Raw genomic sequence first — 26,073 nt, 5'->3', positions numbered from 1 at the left:
TTTACCACAAGGCCCTGTATGTCATCCTCGTTTTCGGCTGCCTTTGCCTTCACCCCAGAGCTCTATCGCCTGGGCCTTGTGTTTCTTTCAGCCCATCGATTGCCAATAACATCGGCGCCAGCACCGCCTTCTTTAGTTCCTCCACACACCATCGGAGGAATTCCTGCTGGCCGGGCCCCATGTAATCTGGGCTCCATCTGCCGCCATCTTGCTTCTTCCTTCTCTTCTCTGCCGCTGCTCCAGAGGATCCTTCGCAATCTGGGCACTGCCACTGGTCTTTTCCATACACACCCGGGGGGCACCTTCCTTTGTCACCCCACACTGGGTTTGGTCTGAAAAAATTTCCGTTGGGGCTCCCGAAAAGAGCCCAAAAGTCCGTTAGAACGGGAGCTGCCGAAACGTGCGGCTTAGCAGTGCATCGCTGCAACCGGAAGTCAGCCAGAATGATTTTGTTAACCCTCTTTAAAAAATCAAAGGGTTATCTGGACTTGGAACTTTAGCTCTTTTCTCTCCCTACAGATGCTGCCAGACCTGCTGAGATTGTCCAGCATTTTCTTTTTGGTTTCTGATTTATCCAATGTTGACATTAGCTGGGATCATAACTCCTTTTATTAGTCATGGTTGGAACACTTTCCTTGCTGGTATTTTGTGCATTAAAGGAATGGATTTTTTTTTGTAAACTATGTTGTACTTCTTTAAATGTTCACCATTGCTTGTCTACTGTCATACCTTTAAACATTTTTTTTACAGTATCCAATTCATTTTTTCCAATTAAGGGGCAATTTAGCTTGGCCAATCTACCTACCCTGCACATCTTTGGGTTGTGGGGGCGAAATCCACGCAAACACAGGGCGATACTATCATAACTATTGATGTAGTCTCTCAATCTATCACAGCCAATGTGTCCTTTGTAGTTGTTTAAATTTAAGACCGTTGTCTCTGATTGAACGACATCAGTTTCAAAATTGATGTGATATTCAAGGAGGAAATGGCCTAATTGTAATTCCAGCAACAGGTTTGATCACAGAAAAAAGAAAAAATGCTCATGTGACATGAAATTCTGTTTATAATCGGTGGTTTGACCTTGTTATTGATGATTTAGGTGGAGCGACTTGCAACTGAATTGGAAAAGAGCCGTGACCTTAGTCGTACAATTGTACACATTGATATGGATGCTTTTTATGCTGCTGTGGAAGTGAAAGATGCCCCAGAGCTGAAAGACAAACCAATGGCTGTTGGATCAATGAGTATGCTGGTATGGATTATTATTACATTTTGAAGAATAAATATAAAACTCCGAGGTTCTCTTGGAATCATATTGTATCCACAATTTTTTTGGATTTTAACTGAGCAACTATTTTGTTTGCAAAATATTTTTCCATGTCTGTTGAAAGAAGTGAGAGATTTGTGGACATACTGTTAACAATTAACTTTTTTAGACTTTTTCCAGTGAAGCTTACAAGTATCACAGTTTATTTCTTTGTGAAAAATGTGGGATGCATCTGTACTTAATATAGTGAACATACCACTCCAATAAAATTGGAACAATTGTATTTGGAAAAACTATTAAATTGACAAAAGTAGTTCTTGTGCCATATTCTTAAGCAAAATCAAATTACGGTACATTCTGTAGTTTTGAGGAATGACATTTACAAGAACCAACAACGTGTGCCCAAGTACAAAATATAGTTTTGTTTTAAATGCAATGGATGTATTTCTGTATTTTTCCAGGGAAGAAGGAAATATTGTGACAAATTTGATGAATATACAGCTACATCCTGAGTGCATTAGTGAAGAGAATTCCCTAACACAATTATGTTAACATTGGAGCATTGTTTATCAACAAAATATTCCTGTGCTAGAATTAAAATGACTTTTTGTGCTTTGGCAAGATGAGATTTTATGAAGAACAAACGAGAGAACCAGGTCAAGGTCATCGTGGGAGGGTGAAGAATATTAGTCAAATCTTTTGTTCAAACCGTTTTTATATTATTCCATTGAATATATAGGTGGATTATACTTATACCACCTATAATAATGGAAACGTCTATACTGTTCAAAACAATATAACAAACCGAATTCCAGTACTAAGTGCACCGCAACTGAAAAGACACAGCTCGAAACGGAGCTAAACAAATACCCTTTTCCTGCTAATAGAAGGAAGAAAAACTTCTCATGTCTTTCAAAAACTCAGGACATGTCTAAGGGCACCACAACCAGTGAAATGCTCATCAAGTGTACCATTGTTGTCATGTAGGAAACACAGCAATGAAGTTACACACAGCAAGGTCCCACAAACAGCATTGTGATAATGACCAACAAATCTGTTTATTTGATGTTGGTTGAGGGATAAATAAGTGGCCAGAAAATGTGATAGAACTCATCATCTGCTCTTCAAGTAACACCATGGGGTTCATTATGTCTGCCTGAGTGGGCAGACGGGACCTAAGTTTGAAGTGTCACCCAGAAGACAGCATCACTAACAATGCTCTGGTTTCATCATTGTTTCTGCTGGTGAATTCCATGTCCCAACAAATTCTCTGAATATTTTGCTGTTTATTTTGCTCACACACTGGAGTGTCATTTCAGGCATGATGACTAGAATAACCCTAGTCATACATTATAGTTATTGCCTATGTGGTATTGGGCTTGAATCACAAATATGGGGCTGTGATGGAAGCGACAGGTTCTGTCCACTGAGCCCATTGCAGTGAGATTTGAGTGACCCAGGGCTGGGGTCAAACCCGGGTGCTTGGTGCTGTGAGGCAGCAGTGCTAACCATCGTGCCACCCTGGACTGGTGGGAATTGACAGAAACTAGTTCTTGTTGCACTCTGGCAATGACAAAACATGAGGTAATAATCCACACAACCTACAAGTGCCATTTGTTTTCACGATAGTGTATCAACAATCTTTCTTCCCAAGGACAAATCCAGAATGGAACAAGCTACCAAAGGAAATAGTCACAGACTTGTTACTTGAAAGTTTTCAAGACCAATCATTTGATTATTTCCATTTACAACTTTTTGTTATCAAAACTACCATCTCAGCAGGTCATACCTGGTTTAGTTAGCACTACCCACATAAATGTTGGCAGAATCCGGATATTAGTCTCTGACGCCGGCGTAACTAAAGCAGAAGAAGATTTTTTCTGGTCCTGGTACCAATATGCATCCCTGAACCAAGTACCACTAAAATTGACGATGTGGGTAATTATTCTCCATGTTGATTGTGAGATTCTTCAGAGTGTAAAATTGACTGCTGTTTTAAACTGTGTGAGCATGGTAAAGGGTTTTGCATGAAACTTTAGTTTAAGTGATTTCTACTTTGGCAGTTTTTGACCGATTCCAAAAAAAAAAAAAAAAAAAATGTTTTAATCTTAATGTTTGTTTCCAATTCTTTAAAAATTGTAGAAATTTAGTCTCTCTTTCGGGTTCGTACTGATCATCATGATTGCAAAATTCTAGCTGTTTTCAGAGCCTATGAAATGTTTAGTGTCTTAGGGTGAGATTCTCTGGCCTCTGTACTATGTTTCTCAGCGACTCACTGTTGGCAGGCGAAGGGATCTTCTGGTCCTGCCGCTGTCAATGAGATTTCCCATTGAATCCACCCTGCACTGCCAGGTAACCCGGGGCGTGGTTGCGCCATTGCTGGGACCAGAATGTTCTGCCGACGTAAACTGTGGAAGGTCTCGCCCTTAATTTTTGAACATTTAATTCCTTTTAAATTATTTATCCAGTACTGAAATACATTCAGTATCAATCATTAGAATCTAAAAGGCAGGAGTATAAAAAAGACCGATGGTATAACGGTCGATTCTAATGGGGATGGAAAATCAAGAATGTAGTTTATTGTTTGCTGAATCCCAAGTGCCATATTGGTGGCAATGGGGTAACTTTAATGCCTTATGAATAATAATTGCAATTTAATGTTACATTGGAATAGCCCCTTTCATGCCCTCATGGCGCTCAAAAGCACTTTACAACCATTGAACTGTGGTCTTTGGTGTAATGCAGGTGTTAGGAAAACCATATTGGTAAGGATTAGAAATAAGGTATAGTTTGAAGTGGGTTTAAATTCATGTTCTTGAACCTGAAAGGGTAAAAGTGATAGTTAGGCTCATGCTGGACAATGGTGTTTGCATGTGTGGAGGTTGGTTTCAATTCCAATTGTGATTTTTGGAGAAGGCTACGGTGTGAATAAACCAGCAGTGTTTGCCTAGCAACTGGGCCCTGTAAGGTAGAGAAGTTTTTATGTTTCGTTTCGCTAATTTGATTGCCGTTAGGTAGTTGGGGAGACGACAGCTCTCACAGCTCTGCCAGAAGCAATTGGTTTAGAAGGTTAGAGTGTTAATGTTTCTTTCAGCTTTGCTGGAAGAAACGCCATACCATGCAGTCATGGTTAAGAAGACACGTGCAGAGATCTGAAAAGCAGCCTCTGGAATGTGAATTAAAATAACTATGGAAATCGTGGCTGGATCTTGGAGTTTGTGTGAAAGCAGTTAAGACAAATGGGACCGAAAGGAAGTTGATGCAACATCCTGGACCGGATTTGCTGTTAACAGTGCAACAAAGCATGGGTTAAGAGTCATTTGTAAAACCTGGACTGGATTTCAGAATGTTCAGAAACATTCTTGATCATCATCAGGTGGGATTCTAGGAGCAATCTACAGACACTAACTTGGGTTCAAGAGCGGAGTATGTGGTTTTGACCACAGTATCTTGTGTGCTTAAAGGCAACTTTTTGTGTTAATGAGACTAAAGATGTACTTTGTAATCCATGTTAATCTTTAAATATGTGTGCATTTGTTAAGGTAAAGGGAGAGTAACAGAGTATTATATAATAATTCAAGTTTTCATGTTTAATGTTTTTTTTGTTAAAACTAATTAGCAATCCTGTTAACTCTGTTCCTCCACGTTTTATACAATACGTAAATGTTACGGTCTTTTAAACCAGGGTCCCATTCTGGGATCTTCCCGTCCAGTGATAACATCAACTGGTGTTGTAAAATTAGGAACACAGCAATAATTTGGCAAGTTGGTGGGCTAAATCGCTGGCTTTGAAAGCAGATTAAGGCAGGCCAGCAGCACGGTTCAATTCCCGTAACAGCCTCCCCAAACAGGCGCCGGAATGTGGCGACTAGGGGCTTTTCACAGTAACTTCATTTGAAGCCTACTTGTGACAATAAGCGATTTTCATTTTCATTTTTCATAGTGGGCTAGGAACCTTTCACTTCTGCATCTATATGAAATATTGTTGCAATTGAACCAACATCTTGTTTGTTGTGAATTGAGAAGAAAATTGCATGATTAGTATTAAAATGCAGAGGTTTGCATTGTATGTTCCTTTAGCATTCAAATTGGTTGCGGAAGATCAACAGGAAAAGGCTAGCACAGATGTAAATTGTATGGTGGCATACTGTCTGAACTTTCTGCTGTGTTAGCCATTGTAGGTAGTACTCCCAGCACAGCTATCTAAGACTAGTATAAGATTGGTAGACACAGGAGGTTAAGGGAAGCAGTGAATGACTTTACCATCTCCTGGAAGGAAAGTAATCTGGAAGGCATTGCCAGCACCTTTCAAGACTATCATGGCAGTAAGTTTTTATGCATTCCGTTCTGTCCACTTTGTTTTTCTTGTCACCGAATTCTACAAACTCGATCTCCAAAGTCAGTGACGCTGTTGCTTAATTAATTCTGAAACTTCCCAACTACATACACAAGATAGGTAGTACTGATCTCTATATAGTAAGAAGTCTTAGAACACCAGGTTAAAGTCCAACAGGTTTGTTTCGATGTCACTAGCTTTCGGAGCGCTGCTCCTTCGTCAGGTGAATGAATAGGTATGTTCCAGAAACATGTATATATAGACAGATTCAAAGATGCCGCACAATGCTTGGAATACGAGCATTAGCAGGTGATTAAATCTTTACAGATCCAGAGATGGGGTAACCCCAGGTTAAAGAGGTGTGAATTGTGTCAAGCCAGGACAGTTGGTAGGATTTCGCAGGCCAGATAGTGGGGGATAAATGTAATGCGACATGAATCCCAGGTCCCGGTTGAGGCCGCACTCGTGTGCGGAACTTGGCTATAAGTTTCTGCTCGGTGATTCTGCGTTGTCGCACGTCCTGAAGGCCGCCTTGGAGAACGCTTACCCGGAGATCAGAGGCTGAATGCCCTTGACTGCTGAAGTGTTCCCCGACTGGAAGGGACTTGCGCTCAGGACGCAGCAGACCAGCTGCGGAACACCGCCAAACAGATGAGACAATAATACTATGCCACCTATATGCACACCAAGAACAGGAAGCTTGAGAAACTCTGCATCACCACCAGCAGCAACCAAGCCACCCCCGGTACCACAGTAGAAAACAATACAGGGAAATCTATTGTCAACTTGTCAGACTACACCCTTCAACCAGACGAAATCGAAGTCCTCAGCAGAGGGCTCAATTTCTGCACCACCACCAAAATGGACCCCATCAGTCTCACGGTAGACACGGAGGAATTCATCAGGTAAATGAGGCTCCGGGAATTATTCCACAGACCCCAAGAGGCCAACAGCGAACCCAAGCAGACGACCAATGAAGCGGAACAGCAGACCGAGAGATCTGCGGTGCGGCAACCAAAGAATAAAGAGTAGAATTGGACCCCTCCGGAAGGCCGCTGCCCTAGACTCGACATGTATGCTCAAGCCGTCAGGAGTCGCGTCAATGCCAGATTCATCAGTCGCATTCACAAGACAGCCCCGAACGTCACCCAAGCACAACGCAATGCCACCCGCGCTATCAAGACCAACCGCAGCATCGTCATCAAACCAACAGACAAAGGAGGGGCCACTGTCATACTGAACAGAACGGACTACTGCAAAGAAGTATACCGACAACTGAACAACCAAGAACACTACAGACAGTTACCCGCAGATCCGACCAAGGAACACATCCTCCAACTTAACAGACTGATCAAGACCTTTGATCCAGATCTTCAGGCCACCCTACGTGCTCTCATTCCACGAACTCCCCGCATTGGAGATTTCTACTGCCTCCCGAAAATACACACGTCCAACACACCAGGCCGACCTATCGTTTCAGGCAATGGGACCCTGTGTGAGAACCTCTCTGGCTACATCGAGGGCATCTTGAAACCCATCGTACAAGGTACGCCCAGCTTCACGATGGACTTCCTACAGAAACTCAGCACCCATGGACCAGTTGAACCAGGAACATCCCTCGTCACAATGAACGTCTCGGCACTCTACACCAGCATCCCCCATGACGACGGCATTGCTGCAACAGCCTCAGTACTCAACACCAACAACTGCCAGTCTCCAGATGCAATTCTGCAACTCATCCGCTTCATTCTGGATCACAACGTCTTCACCTTCGACAACAAGTTCTTCATCCAGACGCACAGAACAACCATGGGGACCAAATTCGCACCCCAATACGCCAACATCTTCATGCACAACTTGAACAAGACCTACTCACCGCACAGGACCTTCAACCGACGTTATACACCAGATATATCGATGACATTTTTTTCCTTTGGATCCACGGCGAAGAATCACTGAAACAACTTCACGATGACATCAATAAGTTCCATCCAACCATCAGACTCACCATGGACTACTCTCCAAAATCAGTTGCATTCTTGGACACGTGCGTCTCCATCAAGGATGGTCACCTCAGCACTTTGCTTTACCGCAAACCCACGGATAACCTCACGATGCTCCACTTCTCCAGCTTCCACCTGAAACACATTAAAGAAGCCATCCCCTATGGACAAGCTCTCCGTATACACAGGATCTGCTCAGATGAGGAGGAGCGTAACAGACATCTACAGACGTTGAAAGATGCCCTCGTACGAACGGGATATGGCGCTCGGCTCATCGATCGACAGTTCCAACGCGCCACAGCAAAAAACCGCACCGACCTCCTCAGAAGACAAACATGGGACACAACCGACAGAATACCCTTCGTCGTCCAGTACTTTCCCGGAGCGGAGAAACTACGACATCTTCTTCACCACCTTCAACACGTCATCGATGAAGGTGAACATCTTGCCAAGGTCATCCCCACCCCCCCACTACTTGCCTTCAAACAACCGCGCAGCCTTCAAACAACCGCGCAACCTCAAACAAACCATTGTTTGCAGCAAACTACCCAGCCTTCAGAACAGTGACCACGACACCACACAACCCTGCCATGGCAATCTCTGTAAGACGTGCCAGATCATCGACATGGATACCACCATTACCCGAGAGAACACCACCCACCAGGTACGCGGTACATACTCGTGCGACTCGGCCAACGTTGTCTACCTCATACGCTGCAGGAAAGGATGTCCCGAAGCGTGGTACATTGGCGTGACCATGCAGATGCTGCGACAACGAATGAACGGACATCGCGCGACAATCACCAGGCAGGAATGTTCCCTTCCAGTCGGGGAACACTTCAGCAGTCAAGGGCCTTCGGCCTCTGATCTCCGGGTCAGCATTCTCCAAGGCGGCCTTCAGGACGCGCGACAACGCAGAATCGCCGAGCAGAAACTGTTAGCCAAGTTCCGCACACGAGTGCGGCCTCAACCGGGACCTGGGATTCATGTCTCATTACATTCATCCCCCACTATTCGGCCTGTGAAATCCTACCAACTGTCCTGGCTTGACACAATTCACACCACTTTAACCTGGGGTTACCCCATCTCTGGATCTGTAAAGATTTAATCACCTGCTAATGCTCATATTCCAAGCATTGTCCGACATCTTTGAATCTGTCTATATATATGTTTCTGGAACATATCTCTTCATTCACCTGAGGAAGGAGCAGCGCTCCGAAAGCTAGTGACATTGAAACAAACCTGTTGGACTTTAATCTGGTGTTGTAAGACTTCTTACTGTGCTCACCCCAGTCCAATGCCGGCATCTCCACATCCTGATCTCTATATAGATAGTACTGATCTTTATTTCTCCGCCTTGAAGCTGCCTTCCATCGGTCACAGTCGTCATTTCCATTATGAACTGTCTTCCCTTTCCACAGAGTTACTGTGGAAACCTTTGTGATCTAAAAATATTTTTCTCCATTGTCCCTGTACCCCAGTGTCACCAACCCAACATTAATAACCCATGTGTCCTCCCACTGCCTGATGACAGATACACACAGTTCCTGTAACCTATCTTGCTTAAAACTAGACATCTACTCTTCCATGATCTCATTATCTGGATTTTTAAAAAAGCAATGTTTTAAAATTTCAATAAATTAACCAAATTATCAAATGGATATTTAGTACTGATTCAATACACTAATTTACAGTTTCCACACTTTATATAAAAAAATAAAAAAAATGTACCTAATTATTTTTTTTTTCCAATTAAGGGGCAATTTAGCATGGCCAATCCACCTAACATGCACACCTTTGGGTTGTGGGGTGAATGTGCAAACGCCACACAGTCAGTGAACCGGGGCCGGCATCAAACTGTGTCCTCAGCGTCGTTTGGTTCCCCGCACACGTACATAAAACTGAGACAAAAAATATACTCATTCAATAGTTTGAATAAATCAAACTTTCTATTCATCATAAATCTGTGACGCTCCTAATATACTGTTTATTAAGTAAATATCACACAGGAATTCCACGAGTTAATAAATGAAAATGCCACAAAGAAATAGACAAGGAATGAACGAAGAACAATACAGCACAGGAACAGTCTCTCCAAGCCTGTACCGGTCACGATACCACCCTTGGCCAAAATCCTCGGCACTTCCCAGTGCCATATCCCTCTATAACCATCCTAGCCATGTATTTGTAGAGATGCCTTTTGAACACCGTTAATGTATTTGCTTCCACAACCTCCCTGGCAGCGCGTTCCAGGCACTCACCACCCTTTGTGTAAAAAAAAAAAAAAAAACCCTGCCTCGCACATCCCCTCTAAACTTTGCCCCACGGACCTTAAACCTATGCCCCCTAGTGACTGACCCCTCCACCCTGGAAAAGAGTGCCTGCCCATCCACTATCCGTGCCTCTCAATCTTGTCGACCTCTATCAGGTTGCCCCTCAACCTCCGTCGTTCTAATGAAAACAGTCCGGGTCTATTCAGCCTCTCCGCATAGCGAACATCCTCCAGTCCAGGCAACATCCTGGTAAAACTCCTCTGCACCCTCTCCAAAGCCTCCACATCCTTCTGGTAATGTGGCAACCAGAATTGTGCACAATATTCCAAGTGCGACCTTACCAAGATTCTTTCCAATTGCAGCATGACTTGCCAGTTATTATACTCTATGCCCTATCCAAGGAAGGCAAGCGTTCCATATGCTTTTTTTACTATCTTGTCCACTTGTGTTGCCACTTTCAAAGATCTGTGGACCTGCACACCCAGATCTCTCTGACTGTGTATTCCTAAGAGTTTTGCCATTTACAGTATATTTGCCCTCTATGTTGGACCTACCAAAATACATTACCGCACATTTGTCCGGATTAAACTCCATTTGCCATTTCTTCGCCCAAATCTCCAACCTATCTATGTCCTTTGACAATCCTCAACACTATCTGCCACTCCACCAACCTTGGTGTCATCCGCAAACTTACTAGTCAGACTAGCTACATTTTTCTCCAAATCGTTTATGTACACTACAAATAACACAGGCCCCAGCACCGATCTCTGTGGAACACCTCTAGTCACAACCTTCCGTTCAGAAAAACACCCTTCTCCTGCTACCTTCTGTGACCGAGCAAGTTCTGTATCCATCTTGCCACCTCACCACTTATCGCGTGTGACTTCACCTTTTGTACCAGTCTGCCATGAGGCACTTTGTTAAAGGCTTTACTGAAGTCCATGTAAACAACATCCAACGCCGCCCTCCTCATATCAATCATCTTTGTCACCTCCTCAAAAAACTCGCTCAAGTTAGTGAGGCACAATCTCCCCTTCACAAAACCATGCTGTCCATCACTAACGAGTTCATTTGTTTTCAAATGGGTATAAATCCTGTCCCTGAGAATTCTCTCCAATAATTTACCTCCTACCAACGTGAGGCTCACCGCCTTATAGTTTCCTGGATTATCCCTGCTACCTTTTTAAAAAATATATTTTATTCAAAATTTTTGGCCAACCATAACAGTACATTGTGTATCTTTTACACAGTAATATAACAATATAAATAACAATGGCCAGTTTTTTAAACAAGAAATAAATAATATATAAACATCAAAATTAAAAAACAAAACAAAACTAAATGGCAACTGCCATTGTCCAAAATAAATACTTTCCAAAAATACAATTCAGCAGTCCAGTATACAATTACCTATAACAACAACCTATACATATTATACTTATACACTAACATCCCTGAGAGTCCTTCTGGTTCCTCCTCCTCCTCCTCCTCTCCCCCCCCCCCCCCCCCCCGCCCCGCGGGTTGCTGCTGCTGTCTTCTTCTTTTCCATTCCCTCTATCTTTCTGTGAGGTATTCGACGAACGGTTGCCACCGCCTGGTGAACCCTTGAGCCGATCCCCTTAGGGCGAACTTAATCCGTTCCAGCTTTATAAACCCTGCCATGTCATTTATCCAGGTCTCCACACCCGGGGGCTTGGCTTCCTTCCACATCAACAGTATCCTGCGCCGGGCTACTAGGGACGCAAAGGCCAAAACATCAGCCTCTTTCACCTCCTGCACTCCCGGCTCTTCTGCAACCCCGAATATAGCCAACCCCCAGCTTGGTTCGACCTGGACCCCCACCACCTTCGAAAGCACCTTTGTCACCCCCACCCAAAACCCCTGTAGTGCTGGACATGACCAGAACATGTGGGTGTGATTCGCTGGGCTTCTCGAGCATCTCGCACACCTGTCCTCTACTCCAAAAAATTTACTGAGCCGTGCTCCAGTCATATGCGCCCTGTGTAACACCTTAAATTGTATCAGGCTTAGCCTGGCACACGAGGACGATGAGTTTACCCTACTTAGGGCATCAGCCCACAGCCCCTCCTCAATCTCTCAATCTCCTCCCCCAGCTCTTCTTCCCATTTCCCTTTCAGCTCATCTACCATAATCTCCCCCTCGTCCCTCATTTCCCTATATATGTCTGATACCTTACCGTCCCCCACCCATGTCTTCGAGATCACTCTATCCTGCACCTCCTGCGTCGGGAGCTGCGGGAATTCCCTCACCTGTTGCCTCGCAAAAGCCCTCAGTTGCATATACCGGAATGCATTCCCTTGGGGCAACCCATATTTTTCGGTCAGCGCTCCCAGACTTGCAAACGTCCCATCTACAAACAGATCTCTCAATTGTGTTACTCCTGCTCTTTGCCATGTTCCAAATCCCCCATCCATTCTCCCCGGAGCAAACCTATGGTTATTTCTTATCGGGGACCACACCGAGGCTCCCGTCTTTCCCCTATGCCGTCTCCACTGCCCCCAAATTTTCAGAGTAGCCACCACCACCGGGCTTGTGGTGTATTTCTTCGGTGAGAACGGCAACGGCGCCGTCACCATAGCTTGTAGACTATTCCCCCTGCAGGACGCCCTCTCCAATCTCTTCCACGCCGCTCCCTCCTCTTCTCCCATCCACTTACATACCATTGAGATATTGGCGGCCCAGTAGTACTCACTTAGGCTCGGTAGTGCCAGCCCCCCCTATCCCTACTACGCTGCAAAAATCCCTTCCTCACTCTCTGGGTCTTCCCGGCCCACACAAAACTCATGATACTCTTCTCAATCCTTTTGAAAAAAGCCTTCGTGATCACCACCGGGAGGCACTGAAACACAAAGAGGAATCTCGGGAGGACCACCATTTTAACCGCCTGCACCCTCCCTGCCAGTTACAGGGATACCATGTCCCATCTCTTGAAGTCCTCCTCCATCTGTTCCACCAACCGCGTTAAATTTAACCTATGCAATGTACCCCAATTCTTGGCTATCTGGATCCCCAAGTAGCGAAAGTCCCTTGTTACCTTCCTCAGCGGTAAGTCCTCTATTTCTCTGCTCTGCTCCCCTGGATGCACCACAAACAACTCACTTTTCCCCATGTTCAGTTTATATCCTGAAAATTCTCCAAACTCCCCAAGTATCCGCATTATCTCTGGCATCCCCTCCGCCGGGTCCGCCACATACAACAACAAATCGTCCGCATACAGAGATACCCGGTGTTCTTCTCCTCCCCTGAGTACTCCCTTCCACTTCCTGGAACCCCTCAATGCTATTGCCAGGGGCTCAATCGCCAGTGCAAACAATAATGGGGACAGAGGACATCCCTGCCTCGTCCCTCTATGGAGCCGAAAATATGCAGACCCCCGTCCATTCGTGACCACGCTCGCCATCGGGGCCCTATACAGCAGCTGTACCCATCTAATATACTCATCTCCAAAGCCAAATCTCCTCAACACCTCCCACAAATAATCCCACTCCACTCTATCAAATGCTTTCTCGGCATCCATCGCCACCACTATCTCCGCTTCCCCCTCTGGTGGGGGCATCATCATTACCCCTAGCAGCCTCCGTATATTCGTATTCAGCTGTCTCCCCTTCACAAACCCAGTTTGGTCCTCATGGACCACCCCCGGGACACAATCCTCTATCCTCATTGCCATTACCTTGGCCAGAATCTTAGCGTCTACGTTCAGGAGGGAAATAGGCCTATAGGACCCGCATTGCAGTGGGTCTTTTTCCTTCTTTAGGAGAAGCGATATCGTTGCCTCTGACATAGTCGGGGGCAACTGTCCCCTTTCCCTCGCCTCATTAAAGGTTCTCATCAGTAGCGGGGCGAGCAAGTCCACATATTTCCTGTAAAATTCAACTGGGAATCCATCCGGTCCCGGGGCCTTCCCCGCCTGCATGCTCCTAATTCCTTTCACTACTTCCTCCATTTCGATCTGTGCTCCCAGTCCCACCCTCTCCTGCTCCTCCACCTTAGGAAATTTCAGCTGGTCCAGAAAACACATCATTCTCTCCTTCCCATCCGGGGGCTGAGCTTCATATAATCTTTCATAGAATGCCTCGAACACTCCATTCACTCTCTCCGCTCCCCGCTCCATCTCTCCCTCCTCATCCCTCACTCCCCCTATTTCCCTCGCTGCTCCCCTTTTCCTCAATTGGTGAGCCAGCAACCTGCTCGCCTTCTCCCCATATTCGTACTGTACACCCTGTGCCTTCCTCCACTGTGCCTCTGCAGTACCTGTTGTCAGCAACTCAAATTCTACGTGTAGCCTTTGCCTTTCCATGTACAGTCCCTCCTCCGGTGCCTCCGCATATTGCCTGTCCACCCTCAGAAGTTCTTGCAGCAACCGCTCCCGTTCCCTACTCTCCTGCTTTCCTTTATGTGCCCTGATTGATATCAGCTCCCCTCTAACCACTGCCTGCAGCGCCTCCCAGACCACTCCCACCTGGACCTCCCCATTATCATTGAGTTCCAAGTACTTTTCAATACACCCCCTCACCCTTAGACACCCCCCCCTCATCCGCCATTAGCCCCATGTCCATTCTCCAGGGTGGACGCCGTTCTTTTTCCTCCCCTATCTCCAAGTCCACCCAGTGTGGAGTGTGATCCGAAATAGCTATAGCCGTATACTCCGTCCCCCTCACCTTCGGAATCAACGCCCTTCCCAAAACAAAAAAGTCTATTCGCGAATAAACTTTGTGGACATAGGAGAAAAACGAAAACTCCTTACTCCTAGGTCTGCTAAATCTCCATGGGTCTACTCCTCCCATCTGCTCCATAAAGTCTTTAAGCACCTTGGCTGCTGCCGGCCTCCTTCCAGTCCTGGACCTCGATCTGTCCAGCCCTGGTTCCAGCACCGTGTTAAAATCTCCACCCATTACCAACTTCCCCACCTGTAGGTCCGGGATACGTCCTAACATGCGCCTCATAAAGTTGGCATCATCCCAGTTCGGGGCATATACGTTCACTAAGACCACCGCCTCCCCCTGTAATTTGCCACTCACCATCACGTATCTGCCCCCACTATCCGCCACTATGGTCTTTGCCTCAAACATTACCCGCTTCCCCACTAGTATGGCCACCCCCTTATTTTTCGCATCTCGCCCCGAATGAAACACCTGCCCCACCCATCCTTTGCGTAGTCTAACCTGGTCTATCAGTTTCAAATGCGTCTCCTGTAACATAACCACATCTGCCTTAAGTTTCTTTAGGTGTGCGAGTACCCGTGCCCTCTTTATCGGCCCGTTCAGCCCTCTCACATTCCACGTGATCAGCCGGGTTGGGGGGCTCTTTACCCACCCCCTTGTCGATTAGCCATCTCCTTTTATCCAACTCCTCACCCGGTTCCCACGCAGCTGTGTCCCCCCCAGGCGGTGCCCTCCCGTCCCGCCCACCCCACCCCATACCAGCTCCCCCTTCTCCCCAGCAACAGCAACCCAGTAAATCCCCCCTCCCACCCCCCCCCGCTAGATCCCCCACTAGCGTAGTTACACCCCCCATGTTGCTCCCAGAAGTCAGCAAACTCTGGCCGACCTCGGCTTCCCCCCGTGACCTCGGCTCGCACCGTGCGACGCCCCCTCCTTCCTGCTTCCCTATTCCCGCCATAATTATCATAGCGCAGGAACAAAGCCCGCGCTTCCCTTTTGGCCCCACCCCCAATGGCCAACGCCCCCAGCTCCTCCACCTCCCTTCCTCCCTCCCCCACAACCTGTGGAAGAGAGAAAAGTTATCGGGTCGCAGGATTAACAACATAAAAATCATCTCGCCCCCCTTTTTCCCCCCTCTTCGCCCCCCATATTCGCCCCACCACTTTGTCTCAAACGTTCTTTTTTAATAACCCGCTTATTCCATTTTCTCTTCAACAATAAACGTCCACGCCTCATCCGCCGTTTCAAAGTAGTGGTGCTTCCCTTGATATGTGACCCACAGTCTTGCCGGCTGCAGCATTCCAAATTTAATCTTCTTTTTATGAAGCACCGCCTTGGCCCGATTAAAGCTCACCCTTCTTCTCGCCACCTCCGCACTCCTGTCTTGATATATGCGGATCACCGCGTTCTCCCACCTACTGCTCCGAGTTTTCTTTGCCCATCTGAGGACCATCTCTCTGTCCTTAAAACGGAGGAATCTCACCACTATGGCTCTGGGAATTTCTCCTGCTCTCGGTCCTCGCGCCATCACTCGGTGTGCTCCCTCCACCTCCAATGGACCCGTCGGGGCCTCCGCTCCCATTAACGAGTGCAGCATCGTGCTCACATATGCCCCGACGTCCGCCCCTTCTGCACCTTCAGGAAGACCAAGAATCCTTAAATTCTTCCTCCTCGCATTATTCTCCAGCACCTCCAGCCTTTCCACACATCGTTTATGGTGTGCCTCGTGCATCTCCGTCTTCACCACCAGGCCCTGTATATCGTCCTCGTTCTCGGCAGCCTTTGCCTTCACGACCCGAAGCTCCCGCTCCTGGGTCTTTTGCTCATCTTTTAGCCCTTCAATCGCCTGTAATATCGGGGCCAACAGCTCCTTCTTCATCTCCTTTTTAAGCTCTTCCACGCAGCGTTTCAAAAACTCGTGTTGTTCAGGGCCCCATATTAAACTACCACCTTCCGATGCCATCTTGGTTTTTGCTTGCCTTCCTTGCCGCTGCTCTAAAGGATCCACCGCAATCCGGCCACTTTCCTCTCCTTTTTCCATCCGTATCCAGGGGGGATTCCCTTCTGGTTTATTGCACAGTGCTTTTAGCCGTTAAAATTGCCGTTGGGGCTCTTATTAAGAGCCCAAAAGTCCGTTCCACCGGGAGCTGCCGAAACATGCGACTTAGCTGGTCATCGCCGCACCCGGAAGCCCCCCTGCTACCTTTCTTAAACAGCAGTACCAGATTAGCTATTCTCCAGTCCTCTGGGGCTTCACCTGTAGTCAATACGGAGACAAAGATGTCAGTCAAGGCCCCAGCATTTCCTCCCTTGCTTCTCTCAGTATTCTGGGGTAAATCCCATCAGGCCCAGGAGACTTATCTACCTTACTGTCTTTTAAAACACCCAATAACTCCTCCTCTGTGATGTCAACATGACCCACACTAGGGTGTGCAATATTTTGAGATTGGTTGCAAAAGTATTGAGTTTTGGGTGTCTGATTTTGCCACTGTATGGAAACAAGTCTTTCTTTATCATCACAAATGACACTCTTGGTGACTGTGACAAAATTAAATCATCAATCTCATGCTTCTCTACCCGTTTGCAGATTCGACACTATTGACCGCACCATCACGGTGGTATGGTAGCACAGTGGGGGCGGCACGGTAGCACAGTGGTTAGCATTGTTGCTTCACAGCGCCAGGGAACTAGGTTCGATTCCCGGCTTGGGTCACTGTGTAGAGTCTGCACGTTCTCCCCGTGTGTGCGTGGATTTCCTCCAGGTGCTCCGGTTTCCTTCCACAGTCCAAAGGTGTGCAGGTTAGGTGGATTGGCCATTCTAAATTGCCCTTAATTTCCAAAAAGGTTAGGTGGGGTTACGTGGATAGAGTGGAGCTGTGGGCTTAAGGGTGCTCTTCCAAGGGCCGATGCAGACTCGATGGGCCGAATGGCCTGCTGCACTGTAAATTCTCTGATTCTATGATCATCTTCCAACACCTCTCCACCGCCCTCCAGGCTGGGATTACACGCGACTGGCTTATCTATTCGTAGCCAGGGAATAGTTTGCATCATTACCTCTGCTGTCCTGCAGGGATCTATATTTGGCCTCCTCCTAGTTCTTTTCTCCATTATGTCTTTTGATGAAATAATAAAAAAGCACGGCATCAATATCCAAATGTATGCCAACACATCCAGCCCTACCTCACCACTACAGCTCTCAACCCTCTACTGACGCTAAATTGTCAGACTGCTGTCTAACATCCAGTACTGAATGAACAGAAATTTCCTCCAGTTAAGTGTTTTGAAGTAGAAGTCATTGACTTTGGCCATTGGACAAACTTCTCTTGTGACTGACACCATCCCTCTGACAACTGTCTGAGGCTGACCCTGATTGTTCACAGTCTTGGTGCCATGTTTAACTCCAGGATGAGCTTCTAATTGCATCTGTATATTTCCACCTCCATATTATCCTCCAACTTATTCCTCACCTCAACTCTGCTACTGCTGAAGCCCTCACCCATGCCCTTATTATCTCTGAACCTGACATTCCAGTGCATTCCCGGTCAATCTCCCACGTTCTAATCATTGTAAACTGGAGGCATCTAAATCTCTGCTTTGTATCCTAACTCTCACCAGTCCTGATCACCCATCGCCCCCTGTACTTGATGACCTACACTGGCTCCCAGTTGAGCAATGCTCAAGTTTAAAATTCTCATCCTTATTTCCAAATACCGCCATGACCTTTTCCTTTATTATCTCTGTAATCTCCTTGAGCTCCACAACTATCTAATTCTGGCCTCTGCAGGATTTTAATCTCTGCACCATTTATGGACGTGCCTTCAGCTGCCCAGACCTTAAGCTCTATGATTCACTCCTAAGCCTCTCCTCCTCTCTACCTCGCTTATCCGACGTTCCTCAAGACCTACCTCTTTGATCAAGCTTTTTGTGAATGATTACATTTGAGAAGTACTTGGTTTCTCATGTGGCTTTCGTTAAATATTTTCTTTATAATGCTTTTGTGAAGTGCCTTTGGGTGCATCATTACCGTAAGTGTATATAAATACAAGTAGCTGTGGCAATTCTCTTGCCTCTATGCAAATGGTTGTGGACTTGAGCTCCACTCCAGAGACATGAACGCTGTTTATAATACTTTGAGGCACTGCACTGAGTGTGCCCTTCTGCATGAGATGTTAAACAGAGGTTCCATCTATCCCGTCTCATGTCCCTATTCAAAGAAGAGCCGGGGAATTCTTCTAGTATGATGGTCAGTATTGACTGTTCAACCAACACCACTACCACAGATGGTCTGCTCATTTATTGCATTACTGTTTGCGAGACCTTGCTTTGCATCTATGCGTTGCTGCGTCTCATACATCAACAATAAATACATTTCAGAAGTATTTCATTGGCTGTCAAGTGTTTTGTGACTCCCTGTGGGCCTTAATTGGTTGTGAAGCACTATAGGACAAGCTGAGTTTGTGTAAGGAGCCCAAGAGTGGAAACTGGATGAATCGATGGGGAGGTAAAAGCTCCTTCTTTCTTTAAAAGTGTAGCCTTGGCAGATCTTTCATTAAAAGTTTTGCATCAGGTGGGCTTGAGTCAGGTCAAAAGTATTTAAAAGCCTGCTAAATTCAGATGGATGTAGTGGAAGCCCTTACTTTCTGGCTTTTCCATGCAAAATCTTCTCCACACCCTATTGTGTTTGGTCCTTTCTACCTTACGAAGGAATCCACCAAACATTTTGACTTGTCCAAACCAGAATCTTTTATTGGTAAGATAACAACTGTTAAAGAGCACATTATCATGGAGTCTGCTTATTACTCCTCTGGAATCTGCACCGAGCACTGACCATTCACTTGTATGTCTTCTTATCCTTTCAATCTTCTTCTGGAGAAGGCCGGATGTGTCTCCCTTTATATGGGAGGCATTGGTCACATGACCTTGGTCTAGAGACCGCATGGTGTGTCTGCACCACCACCTGCTCGTTGGAGGCTGCACACCCTCCTCCCTCTGTGATATAGCCCAGAGGCATATCACCACACCCACCTTGTTCATGCTTCCACCCCCCCCCCCCCCCCCCCCCCCCCCCCAAGTTATTATCAAGGACTGTCTCACTGTAGAAAGTTTCTCTACACAAAAGAAACTAATCTTGCCCTCGGAAACACTTTTTAAAACTATTTTGAATGCTCATCTTAGTTTCTCACTCATCCACGTCTAAACTGCTAATAAATAATGTTTTTTGTTTTGTTGTGTTACAAAGATTTCTGGGAAAAATAATACAGAACCTCCCCATCTATTCATCCAGTTCCCACTCTTGGGTTCCTTACACAACCTCAGCATGTCTTAACGTGCTTCACACCAATTAAGTATTTCTGGAATGTAGTCACTATTGTACTAGACTATAGGAAATGGATAGCTAATTTGCACTCAAAAAAAAGTCCCACAAATGCAAGCATCGACTTTCACATTCACTGCTGCTCTTTCCCTCTGACGCTGCTCAGGTGAAGGGAATGGTATTCAGGCTTCCACAAAAGTATCCCACCGGCGAAATGAAGACAACCGGCAAGCGATCCCAGCAATATTTGTAAATATGTGGGTAAAGCTGGGTGCGGCAGGCGCCCCAGGAAGAACCCATCAAAATACTGTAGAAATGAACACATTTGTGTGAAAAATGTAAAACAGTACCAGGACCTCTGTCACAGTTATGGTCCTATGTTTTGTTGTTTCTATTTTGTTACTTGCCGTTACCGTTGTATTGTTTTCTATCTGCAAAGCTCTTGTTTTTTAAATTCCAAATGGCAATAAAAGTATATGTTTTTTAAAATGAAGATCTCCTGGCCATTGCGTATTTGTGCTCTTTGTCCCAGGACTACCAATGAACAATTCCACAAGGATACAAAGAACAATACAGCATAGGAACAGGCCCTTTGGCCCTCCAAGCCTGTACCGGTCATGATACCAACCTTGGCCAAAACCCTCAACGCTTCCTTGTGCCGTATCCCTCTATACCCATCATATCCATGTATTTGTCAAGAAAAGAACAAGATCTGCTGACATTTTGAATATTTTTTAACAAAGATATGGTTTTGGTCTTTCAGATAGAACTGTAATATGCTTGAAAGCAAATTGAATCCAACAGTTCCAAATGTTGTATAATTTAACTTGATTACATGCTGATTATGGAAATATGAACTTTGTTTCAAGAAGATTTTTATGATCATACCTCATCAAGTCATTAGTTTTGTCGATAGGTTTTGTAGTTTTCCTGAGAGTATTTTTTCCCTAATGCAATAACATTTATTCTTTCAGTCAACATCAAATTATCATGCCCGGAAATATGGAGTACGTGCAGCTATGCCAGGGTTTATCGCTAAGAAGCTGTGTCCAAATTTGGTTATCATTCCAGCAAATTTTGATAAGTATCGAGCAGTAAGCAAGGAGGTAAGTCCTCTCTTCTGATCATGACTCCATTTTTTTATTCACTGCTTCTTTGTCCTCTGCTAAATTTTGTTTTCTATTTCCTTTCAGTAATGTTCCTATGATTGATTCCGTGCCATATGCCATTTTCCTATCATTTACTTTCAATAATTTCACTTCGCACTTTGCTTAATATTCTCGTGTGCTGTAGTTGCTCTCAGTTTCTTTTATTCTTTGTGATATTTCTCTATTTGATATTAATTCTTTATTACCTTTCGATGATCCCTTTTTCCACACATGCCTTTTCCAACCAATTCTTAGTTCATTTCATTGCAGCTCCCTTGGATTTGCTTCCTTTGTGGTGCACCTCATAATGCTTTTTAAAAAAAAAAAAAAAAAAATATTTTTATTATCCTCCTTTTCCACATTTTCATCAAGTTTACACCCACCAACAAATACAATGGCAATCCCCTCGCCAACAATCCCTTCATCCCACGCACCCCCAAACCCTCAACATTTTAAATACAAAATACAAAAGAAAAAGAATTAGGAATCCACTTCAACCCACACCTAATCGCCAATAACCTATACATTCCAACCCCCCTGCCTAATGTTCGATGTCATCCAATTCTTGAAAATGCATGATAAACAACACCCATGAGTTGTAGAACCCTTTCATCCTTCCTTTCAGCTTAAACGTCACCTTTTCAAGCGTTAAGAACTCCAGCAGATCCCCCGGCCGTGCCGAGGCACAGGGCGGAGAAGCTGACCTCCACCCCAACAGGACCCACCTTCGGGTGATCAACGAGGCGAAGGCCAAGACATCTACCTCCGCACCCACTTCATTCCCCGGCTGATCTGACACCCCGAATATGGCTTCTAGGGGGCCTGGTTCGAGCCTCACGTGCACCACCTTCAAAATTACCCTGAAGACCTCCTTCCAATACCCCTCCAGTTTTGGACAGGACCAAAACATATGAACGTGATCCCCCCCCCCCCCCCCCCCCCGCACACACACACACACACACACACAGCGTTTACAAACATCCTCCACCCCCTCAAAGAGTCGGTCACCCTCATCCTTGTGAGGTGCATCCTGTACACCATCTTCAACTGTTTCAGCCCCAACCTCGTGCACAAAGTTGAGGCATTCACCCTTTAAGCACCTCACACCACAACCCCATCTCCATACTTCCTCCAACTCTTCCTTCTACTTAGCCTTAATCCCCTCCAGCGATTCTTTATCCTCCCCAGAATCACCCCATCAATAGCCGACATTCTCCCTTCTCCATTCCCCTATCATCAGTACCTCTTCCAACAGTGTTGGGGCCGGCCCTACCGGAAAGCTGTACCTCCTTCCGAGCGAAATCCCAGACCTGTATATATTTAAACATATCCCCCTGCCCCAACCCATATTTCTCCCCCAGCTCCTCCAGCCTCGCAACTCATAATGCTATCCTATTGAAAACTCCCCTCTTTAACCTGTCATCATCCCTACAGTTATAATTCCAGACCAGACCCCAACAGTGGCTGAGATATTGGACAAAACACCAATATTTTAGTTTATTTTGTAAGACTGTGCAGTAAAAGTACTTCGCTTCAGGAGTGATTGCATGAAGAAATATGGGTTTAGCATTTTTAAACAAAACTTTATTGTGATCACAAGATGGAACTCTTTAACATCACATGTGAAAATAGCTTACAATTACGCCTTAAACAATAGTACTCAACACAGTAAATACAATACCCTTAATTACTACCTCAATTAAGCAACAAGACAGAAAAAAAAACATACAGCTCTCAATGCATCCTACATGCAAATGGCACAGAGTGATACTTGCTTTCCAGAACAGATTTGGCTCCTGTTAGAACCTCTGCAGACTGGCTGGATGTCTTTAAAAAAGCTGATTCAACTCAGCTTTCCGCTTGTCCTCATACAAGTATGCACTACTTTAAATACTATTAATCTTTTTTTAACGATCCTACTGTCTGAGTAAAAGACCTGACTTATGGTCTAAAGGGTGAGCTAGACCAGAACTCAAATCAAAAGCTTTCACAAAATGTCTGACTACCTTAGCTCTGCCCAGTTAAGACATCATCTCCCCAAGCTGAAAACAAATTAACTCCCCAGGCTGAAAACTCATCAACTCCCCAGGGTCTCCCCCTAGTCAAACAACAGTGCATTAGCCCAGGCTTTTTACACTGGTCAATTTTACCTCTGGCATCTAAAAGCTTTTTGGTCTTGTAAAACAAGATTATTTTAAAAACATGACTACCGCAGTCAAAGAAACTCTAACCCAGATGTTAACCCTTATATTGCCAAATGTTTGTAATCCGATATATCTACAATCCTGCATTTGTCACACTACCCACTCGACTGCTGTATAATGGCTTCCATTCTGTTAAAAATAAATGTATTATGTCAAGCTCTTCTTGAAGGCATGACATGACAGATAAATTTCAACCAATTCTTAGTTAATTTCAATGTAGATCCTAACCCCCCCCCCGCCTTTTTAACCAGTCATTGTCCTTACCCGCACAAGCCTGCTCCATAATTATCTTAAGCTCTTCTTGAAGGCATAGCAGATAAATTGAGTACTGAGTGTGTTATTAAGTCATTGATAGCAAGAAGAAAGTGAAAGAAACAGTTGGCAAATTGAGGGGTGAGTGGAAGGAGTTCAGTTATAAATTATATATTTTCACCATCCAAGGAGCAAATTTCAACCACAAAGATGAACAGGTAATGCTTTCTGTCATTTCAAATTCAGCTTCACATTTCTAGGTGAGCACTTCATCAAAAATCTGTCCTGGTCCACCCACGTCAAGACTACCACCAAGAAAGCACAACAGCGTGTATACTTCATCAGGAAACGAAGGAAATTCGTCATGTCCACACTGACTCTTACCAACTTTTACAGGTGCACTATAGAAAGCATCCTATCTGGCTGCATCACAGTCTGGTATGGCAACTGCTCGGCCCAAGACCGCAAGAAACTACAGAGAGTCGTGAACACAGCCCAGTCCATCACACAAACCTGCCTCCCATCCATTGACTCTACACCTCCCGCTGCCTTGGGAAAGCGGGCAGGATAATCAAAGACCCCTCCCACCTGGCTTACTCAGTCTTCCAACTTCTTCCATCGGGGAGGAGATACAAAAGTCTGAGAACACGCACAAACAGATTCAAAAACAGCTTCTTCCCCGCTGTTACCAAACTCCTAAACGACCCTCTTATGGACTGACCTGATAAATACTACACTCTTGTATGCTTCACCCGATGCCGGTGTTATGTATTTACATTGTGTACCTTGTGTTGCCCTATTATGTATTTTCTTTTTCTTATCTTTTCAAATGATCTGTTTGAGCTGCTCGCAGAAAAATAAGTTTCGTTGTACCTCAGTACAAGTGACAACAAACAAATCCAATCCAATTTCAATGAGCAGTTCTCCAGTTCAAAGCAATGCCATCTTTTAACCAAAGTTAATGAAGACGAGAAGTCAATTTTAGATGAGGAGGGCTTACATTTTGTGATGAATGTTGCTTTTGGTTAAAAATCAGGGTTCTATGAAATAGGATTAGGTTTCGTTTGAGTGGAAATAATAAAAATAACAGATCTCTCTTTGCTTGACTGAAACTATGAATTAATGCCAAATTTATTATATTTATTCATTCTTGATTTAATTGTTTTCTGTGCTCCAGTGTAAGAAGGAAGTTAGTGTGACTGGTAATTTATACATTTCAGTTTTTTCAACTGTGGTAGCTGATAACACATTATTCAAAAGAGAAGAATTTTTCCTCCTCCCAGAGCCAAAAAACATCTTCAATAAAAAAGGCTGATAACTATGTTATGATCCTTGACTAGGACCCTGAATTTTTTTGGTCGATCCGGTAAGGCACCAATAATGTTTTGTTTAAGGTGGATTCAAGACTCTTGCTCAGAGAATGAAGCCACAAGATTCCATGGGATTTGAACAAACAACAATAAACTTCATCTACCCCTCTTAGAATATTCCCATTTATTGGGTATGTACTCCCTGTAACTGTTCAACCTTCCTAAATGCATGACTTCACATTTTTTGGTGTTAAATTCCATCAGCCACGTTATCGCCACTCCACCAATCCATCTATATCATTTTGGAGATTATAGCTATCCTCTACACTGTCCACCACTCGACCAATCTTTGTGTCGTCTGCAAATTTCCCAATCATGCTCCCCACATTCACTTTTAAATCGTTGACAAACAGTAAGTGTCCCAACACCGAGCCCTGTGGAACACCACTTCAAACAACTTTCCAATTGCAAGGGCAGCCATCAACCATTACCCTTTGTTTCCTGTTTCCTAAGCCACCTTTTATCCAGTTTGCCATATTGCCCTGTATCCCATGAGCTTTCACTTTCTTGACCAATCTGCCATGTGGAACTTTGTCAAACACCTTGTTAAAATCCACATCCAGTGCACTACCTTCATCAACCCTTCTTGTCATTTCCTCAAAGAATTCAATCAAATTTGTGAGGCAAGACCTTCCTTGAACAAATCCATGTTAACTATCCCTGACAAGTCCATGCCTTTCTATGTGACAGTTAATCCTGTCTGAATGAGTTTCATTGCAGTGTTAATGTGAGCCTACTTGTGACAATAAAGATTATTTATTAAGATGTTTACAGCATGGAAACAGGCCCTTTGGGCCAGCTTGTCCATGCCGCCCTGTTTCTATCACTAATCTAGTCCCACTTGCCCGCATTTGCCCCATATCGCTCTATACCCACCCTGCCCATGTAACTGACCTTTTTTAAAGGAAAAAATTGTATCCGCCTCTACCACTGCCTCTGGCAGCCTATTCCAGATGTTCACCACCCTCTGTGAAGAAATGCCCCCCTCTGGTCTCTTTTGTATCTCTCCCCTCTCACCTTAAACCTATGCCCTCTAGTTCTAGACTCCTCTACCTTTGGGACAAGATGTTGACATCTACCATATCTATGCCCCTCATTATTTTATAGACCTCTATAAGTTCACCCCTAAGCCTCCTACGTTCCAGGGAAAAAAAGTCCCAGGCTCTCCTTATAGCTCAGACCATCAAGTCCTGAGACCATCAAGTCCTGTCTCTCAGG

General features: G+C 45.0%; 1 protein-coding gene across 2 annotated transcripts in view; it reads left to right on the top strand.

Annotated features, from left to right (window-relative positions):
* The window catches only part of polk (polymerase (DNA directed) kappa), a 171,245-nt gene that overhangs the window by 57,660 nt on the left and 87,512 nt on the right, over nt 1-26,073 (top strand). For both annotated transcript variants that reach the window (XM_072516053.1, XM_072516054.1), the window contains 2 exons: nt 1,103-1,255; nt 20,856-20,987. In XM_072516053.1, the coding sequence (XP_072372154.1) occupies nt 1,103-1,255; nt 20,856-20,987 (285 nt within the window). The remainder of the gene's footprint in view (nt 1-1,102; nt 1,256-20,855; nt 20,988-26,073) is intronic.

Source organism: Scyliorhinus torazame, chromosome 9 (assembly GCF_047496885.1).
Source record: "Scyliorhinus torazame isolate Kashiwa2021f chromosome 9, sScyTor2.1, whole genome shotgun sequence".
Taxonomy (NCBI): Eukaryota; Metazoa; Chordata; class Chondrichthyes; order Carcharhiniformes; family Scyliorhinidae; genus Scyliorhinus; species Scyliorhinus torazame.
This window is presented reverse-complemented; position numbering and strand designations above follow the sequence as displayed.